General features: G+C 34.4%; 1 protein-coding gene across 3 annotated transcripts; it reads left to right on the plus strand.

The window, feature by feature from the left end:
* Window positions 1-1169: 1169 nt before the first annotated feature.
* LOC105338744 (aquaporin-10) lies at window positions 1170-11904 on the plus strand. Of its 3 annotated transcripts, none has more exons than XM_034468680.2 (8): window positions 1170-1330; window positions 5680-5770; window positions 5942-6068; window positions 6301-6438; window positions 6991-7109; window positions 8466-8683; window positions 8937-9109; window positions 11598-11904. In XM_034468680.2, exons 1-8 carry the CDS (start codon window positions 1284-1286, stop codon window positions 11615-11617), a joined length of 933 nt encoding a protein of 310 aa, XP_034324571.2. In that variant the 5' UTR covers window positions 1170-1283; the 3' UTR covers window positions 11618-11904. The 3 variants fall into 3 exon arrangements, with proteins under 3 accessions (XP_034324571.2, XP_019927147.3, XP_011442305.3); XM_020071588.3 differs by lacking the exon at window positions 1170-1330 and adding an exon at window positions 1973-2291; XM_011444003.4 differs by lacking the exon at window positions 1170-1330 and adding an exon at window positions 4902-5325.

Below are 11904 nucleotides of genomic sequence, written 5' to 3' on the forward strand. Positions count from 1 at the left end.
GATGCTGAATGGAAAACAATGCAGCTTGTTCTAATCAATAAAATCATCGGTTAAATCATCTGTTTAACTAATATTATGTCCAGAAGTGAAGAGAAAGTTTATACACTTATCAGACTGAAGGGTTAATCACACAATGCTGCATACCTTTCTCCTTTGACTGACAGAACTGCAGTTAAGAACCGTGTAACATTTTATTTGGGACATATAATAAATAAATAACAAATAAATTTTAAAAAAAATCCATTTTCGCCAGTCATCAAAATCCTAATCTGATGGGGGATGGATGGGGGTAGCTGCGATGCGTTGTTATTTTTTTTTTTCGGATTAACACGAAAACACTTTGTGGGGAGATTTAAAAATTTAGATGATTGAATCATTAAAAAATTTAAATGATTGATTGATTCATTCATTCATTATGATTTTGTCATAATGGCTAGCCCCCCCCCCCCCCTCCCCGCTTCCTACACCTAAGACAATTATTATACTGCTTGCTTATTGTCAACTGTATTTATTGATCCACATACAAAGGTATGCTCATTATAATATAGGAAATATACATTTCGTGTGTATCTATGCAATGTATACATGTATACATGTACTTTACCTCACGTACGGTTGATTATCGTTTGAAGTCTACATGTGCAAATTAAACGAATACAGAATTTTTCGGAGATGAAACAAAGAATTCGCCACATTAATTAGAAATAAAAGAATGAACATCTGATTAATTACCCGAACTGTAGCTTACTTACAAAAAAGTTACGGTTTCACAATTTATGTGGAGCGACATCTCTTCTAGCCCTTCTACGCAATAATGCATGGAACGACCCCCGCAGAATAACACATACTAGTTAATATTGAAGTAGATACATAAAGCTTTTGTAAGTCAAGTATAATTTAAAGTTAGTCTTGTATTTAAATGTTATATATTGGGCTCTTATCGCCGACTTCACTGAAATTTGTGTGTGTGTGTGTGGGGGGGGGGGGGGGGGGGAGAGAGAGAGAGAGATTGGTTTGGGGTGGTTGTAAAAGAAAAATTCTTCGAGATTTTTTGTTACCCAAATAAAGGTATACTATATATGTACATGTATATGTAATTATATTCCTCATTGCATGCACCGAAAACAGTGCTTCAAACCAATACGACCTATATTTTGGGGCGAATTTTAGCAAATTGTTGATGTCAAATGATAAGCAATTTCTGGCAGAGTGTAAACATAGGCCAGATGGAGATTGGATGCGGTTGAAAGAAAAGACAGACAGACGATAGAATCGAGCGAGAAATGGCGGAATCTGAAACAGACGACAGGAAACAATCGTGTTTAACGAGGTAAGATTTATGTATTCCCATCATGCACTTAATTTCAAATGCAAAACATGACATACTTTTCTTATCAGGGAAAAGTGTTGGAAAATGAAAGGTTTTACAATGTAAATATTCTCATCTCGTATTTCTTGTACCCCTCCCCTTATCTCTCTCTCTCTCTCTCTCTAAGAAAATCGCATGTTAATCTTGAAACATTTTACTGGTACAAAAAGATTTAATACGTCTATGTGTAGAACGTACAAAATTGCAAGCTTCGAGAAAGCATCTGAATTACCCTCTGTGCCTTAATGCTGAACCACACTGCGAAAATTGTACCGCATCTAGGGATTTCAATTTATCGGTCATTAGAAGCAAATTAATGAAGTCAATTTAACTAGTAGACATTTTTCTGTTAGTTCAGAACTGACGAGACAAATAGACACAGTGATTCTCAGAGAGAGAGAGAGAGAGAGAGAGAGAGAGAGAGTTTCTCATGAAAACGTAAAATTTGCTGAACATTTTCACGAAGTACTTAATTGGCATCTTCGCTAGCCAAGGGTTTTCGGTCCACTTCGCTTCCCGTTTATGGGGAGCGAAGTGGACCGAAAACCCTTGGCTAGCGAAGATGTTAATTGGTGGTTTTCAGTCAGTCGGTTTTGCACGTGTAAATACCGGTGCCTACGATGCAAAGCTTACCAATCACGAAACAACTGAACGGGATTTAAAAGATTGCCCGATTTGCCTGGTTTCTGTCATCCATTAATAAATCAGTACTGTTAAAGGAGATTTTCAGTCTGCAGTATCCAAGCGTTGAGAGTGTCAAAAGGCGGCCAACGGAAAACGACCTATCTTTACTTTATATGTTGAGTTTGATTGGGAGGTCCCAATATCGCTAACTTTTGCCCTCTTTGCCTTATCGTTACGATTCTACAAGGTGCAATTGAGACTTGTGTGTTTAGGAGGGATTTTCATTCATAAGGCAAAGGTAAGGTTTCTTGCAGACAGTAGCTTATCAGTGGTTTTGTTGGATATATTCATATTTACGATAGGTCAACGTAACCAGGTGCTCTAGTTTCTAAATTGTTTTTTTTTTAATCATTCATTTTCAAATTCGAAATATTTGACACAAAAAAATGGGTCATGGTACCCCAGATTTTTTACACAGATATCAAGGACCCTAACCCTTGGTCCCTCTATACCTAATGGTAGCAGTATTCAAATATTAATATTGAATACGCCCGATCTTCCCACATTTTATCTGTGAGAGACAATATTGCACATCCTTGAATATTCCCAGTTTTATGTCAGCCATCAAGAGGTTTGTAAATAATTTTCAAGATGTCATTTCTGGTTTGAAGATTCGATGACCGTTTCGAAAACTTTACCACCAAACAACACACGATTATTGTATCCATTTTTGTTCACTCACTATTAAAATGGTCATCAACTGTTACTCTATGGTCTATAAAAGAAACTTTTTAAGTATCATTCGTATTGCAACCTTTGATAAGAGGTTTACAATCACATAACCTTCTAGTTGATTTTAACAACACTCTATATAGACACACGGTCAATTAAAACCGATATTTTAAGGATTGAATACCAGGCTTTCTTCCGTCTCGCACATAACCATGAGATTGATCAGTTATACTTTTACTTAATTACCGTCATGATTGTATGCCTCAAATTTAATTTCAACCGTATGAATATTCTTGTATTCTTTGCCATTAAAGATTTTTTTTTAAATTACTTATCATATTCTCCTGATGAAATTGGGACATAATGTTATGCATATAATCATTTTTATTGCATGTGTATTACTCTCTAATGGATCGTATTCCATTTTAATAACAACCCATGTTATCTCAAATCAGATCAGTGCAGTGCTTAGCTGCAATAATGTAGCCCTCTCCGATTTTTTATATCTGATGTTTACTGGAGAGGGCTACAATTCCATAGGATCTCTGTAATGGTGCAAAATTAATTTTTTAATGCGACTGACTTCGGTCTGAAAAGATCGATTTTATATTTGACTTCCTTTAGATAAAATGATTTTTTAATTCAGGTTGAACAAACTAACCGTATATAAATCAAAACCAGATAAAACACATCAGCATGTTTACCAGTCGTCTTTTTCAGCAGCCATGACAGTTCTCGCGTGATTTTATGGGATTTACGCTTGGAGTTTTGATGGGCTTGATAACATGAATGTCAGTGTAAATAATCGATCTTACCTCGTTCTATCACTAAAAAATCATTTAAGGAAATGGCATATAAAGGAAAATTCATATTTACCGCGTTAATTATGTTTAAAATAGGGGAATTCCTATATTCAGTTCAAGATCCGCTCCTAAATTCTCATTGGCTGTCCCAAAATAAAACCGGTCAAGGTCAGTAAACATGGCGGACAAATTCAACTTGCGTTGTTAACATACACGAAAAATAACCGATATATGGACTATACTTGATATTTTTGGATTAATTTATGCCATAGACACCCACAATATTTGAGTTCAGGTAAGAAATGCAGATGTTATTGTCATTTATATACGATTTGAGACGAAATCGTTGCGGGAGTGAATCACTCCCGCACTTGCACCATTACGGAGATCCTATGGAGTTGTAGCCCTCTCCCAAAAAAAAAAAAAAAAAAAAAATCGGGAGAGGGCTACATTATTGCAGCTATGCAGTGCTCTCAGTGCTTTGTTAAGTGCCCATATATATGTGTTTTGGTATCTTGAATTCAAAATTGTCTATATAAATCAATTGTTACATATACATGTTAAAGTGTAGTTTCTACAACTTGGTGGTTTTTGAACGAGTATTGCTGTCTTATCGTGTTACCATGGTAACATACTGATATCATTGACCGTAGGTGGTTGTCGGTGTCTTGAATTTGCTCTTTGAAAATGCATGTCAATACATATTATCCAATATATAACCTAGTATTCCATTTAAGTATTCCCTATTTGAATGATTTCTGCAAAGCATTCTAAACGAGCAATACCTTTCTTTATCAATAAAATAAAATATTAAAGAAATCTAGAAAACAACTTTATTTTTGCCGGAAAGGCGAAGAGTGAGAGAATATTGGCCAGGGGCTGCACGTCCGTGGCAATCACACCCCCCCCCCCCAAAAAAAAAGATCTACATTGTGACGTTTAGATTATCCATTACCTATTTAACTTTTGTATAGGCTATGTATGAGAATTGTTTGTAAGGCCGTTTAATGTGCGATAGATATTTTTTTACGAGTGCAAGTAATCTAGATGAAAGTGTGCAGTTTAAAACCGTATACCATTGACAATCTATGTGTACATGAGCGGTATTTAGTGTACCCCTCCTACTTTATCATTTTTTATCATTGCTGACCATGCAGGATCCAGAAAACTTTCCGGGGGGGGGGGGGGGGCTCCGAAGGTTATTTGAGTTTTCCGGGGGGGGGGGCACTACTAAAATACGACTACTTGTCAGCTATACATAAAAACTAGAAAAAAGTCTCATCTGTACATTCATAAAGATGTTGTGATTGTTACGACAAGAAAGGGGTTTCATTTGGTCTGTTCTTGTATATCTTATGATGAATGCAATGTTGTTTGTCCAATTCATAACCCTATGCAATCCCTTAATCCCTTCTAATTATGCTAAACTATGTACACCTTCTTTAAGGTCATCGTTCGTTAGAGAACAATCAAAGACCATTCCGATTTACATGTAGGCCATTTCTGGTTGTTTCTGGTCTGAATCTTTGCCAAGGTCTGCCAATATCCTGATAGAGCGATGCCATTCCATATTTAATAAGCATATGATTTCATCCTAGCTACAGCATTCCCGCTTGTCGTGAAGTCTATACAGGGTCTGAAGGGGAAAAAATCTCTTTTGACTTTGTTAGGAACCGAATCAATATAATTTGTATTTAGCATTCCAAAAGAAAAAAAACATGTATTGACTACTGTTTGGATCTTGGGAGCACTGTAATTGCGATGCTTTGAATCTGTAACAGGAACGACAGACCTAAGGTAAAGTTCGACCATAAGATTATGATAAAAATAGGTTACCAACAAATTTTATTTTTAAATGGATTTCACTTACATGTAAATTTCTGATTTTGGTTTACTTATCTATTTATTCTGACTGAAAAGGTTGAATTATATATGATATATATATCTTCAAGTGTTAACGACTTGCAAGGTTTCCGTTTTCAGTTCTGCTTTTGGATTTTACATACATGTATGATCAATACGTATGAATCAATGTGGGAGCGGAACCAATTCATAATTCAGTTTCTTTAACAATAAAAAAAATTTACGAAAGGATAAATTACGATTTATAATTTATGTGAAAACTACATCTAAGAAATATTTGCTATATAGGATGAGCGACGCTTTGGCCAACAAGCTACGGATCCGAAGTCAGCTGTGCCGAGAATTTCTCGCGGAGTTCCTCGGCACATTCATCCTGATCGTAAGTTGGTCACTTATTTACGATTACGGATACTCTTACAAAGGAATTGTTTTATTTATATATTTTTGTATTTTGACAAATTATTTACGTGTACGTAAGGCCACTCTTACAAAGGAATTGTTTTATTCGTATATTTTTGTACTTTGATAAGTGCATATTTGATGAATGTAGGTATTTGGTGATGGTTCAGTGGCCCAGTTCGTGTTAAGCAAAGGAGAACTAGGATCCGCCCATTCCATTCACTGGTCGTGGGGCGTTGGTGTTATGATGGGTCTATATGCATCTGGAGGAGTCTCGGGTAACAATTATTTATTAGTTTATTTCAATGGAATCTTCTTTTCGATAAATCATACCCCCCCCCCCCCCCCGAAACGAAACTATTAACTGATTAAAATCTTATACATCGTTTTCCTGGTGTACATTTATTTGATATGGTTTTCATGTATTTGGCTATCTTTGAGATTTTTGAAGGAAGGAGATGATGTCTGAATATGATATAAATGATTTACATCTGTTTCTCTTTCTTGTAGGCGGTCATATTAACCCGGCCGTGTCGCTAGCGCTGGCTGTGGTTGGTCGCTTTCCCTGGCACAAAGTTCCAATCTACATGTTGGCCCAGTATTGCGGGGCTTTTTGTGCCTCATTCTTTGTCTACATCATCTATATGGGTATTCAGACTTAACTTTGTGATTGTAATGATTTTTTAAAATGTTTTATAAGGAACGGCGTATTTACAATAGTGCAGATTTATTTAATATGTTCAAAGAGGATAGATTTCAAAACCAAGTACGCAGTTCCGATTGACAATTTCTCTTTCCACCACCTCAAAGATTAAATACATTATTAAAAACGAGTTCAGCTATGTACTGCACACAGTCATAAAGATTTTAGATCAATTATTGAAAGGATAATCGCTGACATGTCAGATTACCCACAATACCCGAGACTGCGGAAGTAGTCGTTTGTTTCGACCCCCACAGCCATAACATAAAGTAACAAAAAGAAATTATTGAATAGAAAGAAGAGCTTGTTTTGAATAAAAATCATTATATTTAATAGGGAAACAATTTTGCAAACAACATTTAAAGTTTTCCTTTTAATCATAGACATGAATAATTTCATATTATGCTTCCATTCTTTAAAACTGTTTGCTATATCTGACGTTTAAGAGATGCATACATACTTTGAAAATATTATGGTAAGTTATATTGCTCTTTAAGATGCCCTCGACCATTTTGATGGTGGGACCAGAATGGTGGTGGGGGTTAACGGAACAGCCGGGATCTGGGCCACCTACCCCCAGGAGTTTGTCACCACCCCCACGGCTCTGGGAGACCAGGTAAATGATGAAAAAAAAAACCACATGCACTTTTTGTTTACTTTTGATATTTAGTCCTATGGATAATCTGTTTCAATGGTAAAAATTTCTATATTATAATAATGATTAATGGTTTTTAATGTCCCTTTAAAATCTCTTGGTCTGTGTTCAATGATTAAAGCCATCGATTTGGGTGGAATTCTTGATAGTGCTAACGTAAGTTTATTAAGCTGAACATGTCGCATCATCATTCATGGTACTCAGATAAAATACATAGGAAAGGACAAGAACGAATGTAAAAAAAATATTGACTGTATGCATCTATTTAGAAATAAATCCCACAAGTGTGTGTGTACATACGTGTGTGTTTAGGTGTATTTCACCGTTACTTGTATAAAGTATACCCCGGTTCTATCTACTAGCCATGCAACCTAGCGAACAATGACCAGCGTGAATTACTTATTAAAGATACACCCTTCTGCTAGAATTGATATCTTTTTGTTGTGAGGAATCTCTCCCTATCTCTATGGATGTTATAATGAAGGACTGGATTTCTCTGGAGAATATTAAAACCTAATGGTGATTTTTGCTGCATTAATTTCGTCGATATTTTGGAATCTTTCGCAAAACACCGTACGAGACAAAGAACAAAAGGAACAATACACATTAGTTATATATGGAATTAAATAAACACATAAACTGGTTCTTGCTGGATTTCTGAATGCATCACAACTATCATGTAAAGGAAACATTTTGATGATGTATTAAGTATTTTAAAGAGGATGTGAACTTTATCATCTAGCCTGCAGCCATCTTTTGTAATACTTATTACGAGTTCGTTGTCCTGTCTCTTTATATAAATTAAGTGCAAAAATCCCCTGTTAATTGATTGACGCAAAAACCCAGAGATAATCATGAATCTTTTGTAGCATAGAGAAGCCTTATTTTATACAGATGTACATTGAAGAATAGATCGCATACTGCATGATTCAAGATCAATGTAAACTAATGCAACGTTCGGAAAATGGACAATACTCGCCTATCAAAAACTATTACTCTCCTAATGAACGTTCGAAATATTAAGATAAAGAAACAAAGCGAATAATTTAGAGTTTGAATGAACACAATTAATGTGTTTGCAAAAATGTTATCAGATGGAGAGACCACTGTACAGTGCGGTTCTTTTGCAATGGGTTTTATAGAACATTAAGTACGATTTAATGCCAATAGCGAGTATAAAATCAATTTTAAAAGTTTTTACCTTAAGGTTAGTAAGCTATACCCTTAGCCCAATATTTAATATAAATTCGGATTTATTCAAATGTTTAACCACTTGCAATACTCTAATTACTAATACATTGAGATTTTTTGATCCAGATATTCGGTACAGCGATGCTCCTTATCTGTGTGATGGCCATCACGGACGAGCGGAACATGAACCCCAGCAAGGGCCTGGTTCCGATCTGTGTGGGTCTGGCCGTGTTTGTGATTGGCATGACCTACCACCTTAACTGTGGGTACGCCATCAACCCTGCTCGTGACCTGGGTCCCCGGCTGTTTACCCTCGCCGCAGGGTGGGGCGACAGTACCTTTACGTAAGTCTACGTCACGTGACTGGAATTCATTTTACATTGTACTAACGAATCATCTTCATTTTACATGTTGTTTTCATTTTAATACAAAAAGTATCGTTTTTATATTTATATCTGTGTGAATTATCATGAAATTAAAATGATATCTTCCAGCAACATTGATTAATAATACAGAAAAATGAGTATCTTATATATATACATATACACCAAACTAGCACATTTTAACGAAGTATTTTCTTTTTCTGCATGTTTATAGACATCGTGACTATGGCTACTTCTGGATCCCGATCCTGGGGCCCCACCTGGGCGCTATCATTGGGTGCGTGCTATACATTCTGTTTGTGGGCCTCCACTGGCCGCCGGAATACGAGATCAGTGGTGATATACAGCTAGACAACAAAGACAAAGAGAAAAACAAGGAGTTTACAGGTACTGGACCAACGTCATAGCTCAAAATTTAAAATTTTATATTTCTTTTTTATGTTTAGTATTTTTGATGTTCTCTCAAAGTTTGAAAGTCAAAATCGTTATTAGCAAGATACAGAGTTTGAAATTCTTTGTTTTGTAAACATAGCTCGAACCTTGTTATTGTTCAAATGTGTGTTTAATTGGTACAGTTTCAATCAAATACCCGGTATTGCTTTCTTCTGTTGATATTATTCATGAACACATTAAATAAGTTTACAATGTTTGCCACGAGTCATGTTGTCAAGAACATTAATTCCATACTTTACATTATTTGTAAACAACTATAAGACTCGAGCTTTGTTTACATAATATTGAATTCTTACCTCTGTAGCTCTCTTATAACTTGACTTCTAACATTCAAATTTCGGTCAGTTATTCAAAATGTGCAAGTAAAACATTTTGTACATAAAAATAAAAAAATTATATTTTGATTGAAAATCGTTTCTAAGTCCCTTTAGTGAAGGTAATCATTCTGATGTATTTAAATTTTAACAATAAATATATACAAAATTGTCAAGTAAGAAATTTTGATTCTCAGTAATCTAATGTACGTAATATAAAAATTATGTCTGTACGCTAATTACTGAAGATTTTGTATACTTTGTTTGATCTTACAATTAAACGATAAAAAAAATTATATCAACGTTTGCAAGAGACAACGTTCACTGGTGAAGAATACATCTGGCAGTTTCAACTTCGTCCAAATGCAGTTCTCTTTTACAGACTGGAATTGGGATAAGTCTGGTTTTCTCACTAAAATGCACCGCATTAAATGCGAGGTTGGATAAGAGAGATCCTAATTAATAGAAATATCTTTATGTCATCGGAATCTTTATTAATTGATCAGGTGAATTAGGGGTGAACGTCTATGTGCATAAATCGATATTATATCATTAAGTATGGTCGCGTGGACATAAGTCTTGGGATTAGTCTACTTTCAGGACATATTATAGTTCACATGAGTACGTGTGTATATACGTTTTGTTGGATTTGTGAAATCATTGCTCAACTGTAAAGGACCCTAAATGCGTTTAGAATCATTTTCTGATTGGAGTTGAGAAGTTTAGATGATGTCTAGCTATTAAAAGTCAAACATTAATAATTTGAGTGTGAAATATAATTCTAAAGTCAACACTTTCCGCCTGGAAAGTTCATTTGTGTACATACTATTAATTCTGAGTACCCGTACGCGTGTATCTATTGTGAAAAAATTAAAGAACAGATCATTGGCTTCTGTCGCAGTATGAAGACAATTTCATCGTTCGCTTACTCAAATTCTGTACAAATTGACTTCTTTGTCATTGATTTGTATCCTATTCAATACAGTTATATATCTAAAAGATTCAAACTACAATGTATTTGAAAAATAATTTTTGACATGCATATGGAAGAATGAAATTGAATAAGATATATTTATAGTTTAAATGATTCTTTTGGATTTAAATCCCATTATTTTCAGGTATGTTAGAACGGAATTGACTGAAATTAATTTACGAAATGCAGGATAGAGAAAGAAAAAATATATTTTTTTAAAATTTAAATAATTTCAATTGAAGCTTAATCCACTGCATGCCGAGATCTTATGAGCTAATTCGATATATATTATTTACATATACAAACGTCTTGTAAAGTAATTCAATTGATCTAACCAATTAGAAAAGTTAATTTTAAAATTTATATTTTAGTATATTTTATGTAATTCTGGTCAAATTGCTGACGAATTTCAGTATATTCTGGAATGTAAAGAACTATTGACATTTAGACGTAAATATCTTGATGATAAATACTGGTCAGCGCCAAATACTATTAAGTTTTGTGAACTTGTGTCTTGTTCAAATGCTACAAACCTGAAAAAATTATGTTATTTTATTATCAAAATATACAGTTTGATATAATAGTCTGTCCTCCATTATTATACTTTTTCCTATCTTCATTGTATATATTGTATATTTATGCTTATTTACTATTTATTTACTACTTATCTATTCATTTATACAATGTACCTCTGACTTTTGAACTGTATATAATGATTGACCTCATGTACCATTCCATGGTGTGAGCGAAATAAACTGAATTGAATTGAATAGATAAATGTAACAAAATATTTATATACGCTCCGTCGATTCAATTTGCATTTTCATATCATTTAATTATAACTGAATGCGCAAACTTTATAGCAACATGGCGACCGGAAGTATTCTTATATATGATTGCTCACACCTATAGTTTTGTTCTTGCCGCCTAAGAGATTAATTCACATATGCATTTCTACGGACTGTCCATTAAATCCAAGAATTAGTCGTAGGCATTCAACGTTGCAATGAATTGAAAATATTTTCAAATAATGTTGCATAGAAGTAATGAAGCAAATGAAACAGAAACACACGGAATTACACAAGAATATGTTGATATTTCCTTTCGTTACTCTTTTGTTATCTATGAATTTCAGATCTACGAGAGGCATCATGATGGTGTTCAGATGGTCGTATGGTAGACGGGCAGCAATCCGGGTTTTAAGGGAGGGGCACTTCCAAGAGGTCGGAAAGGAGTCATATTCGATGGACTTTTCTATATATAGTTTCCTTTGTATGTTGTAATGCAACTGTAATTATACTCAGCCTAGTTGTTTCATATATTCCTGTGATTAGTATTTTAGGTGTTTTTTTTTACAAATATATTGTATATATAGAAATGATGTCAATGTGCTGTGGACATTTGACATATTTGTCAGAAATATTATAAATAAAACTATTATA

Source organism: Magallana gigas, chromosome 6 (genome assembly GCF_963853765.1).
Source record: "Magallana gigas chromosome 6, xbMagGiga1.1, whole genome shotgun sequence".
Classification (NCBI taxonomy): domain Eukaryota; kingdom Metazoa; phylum Mollusca; class Bivalvia; order Ostreida; family Ostreidae; genus Magallana; species Magallana gigas.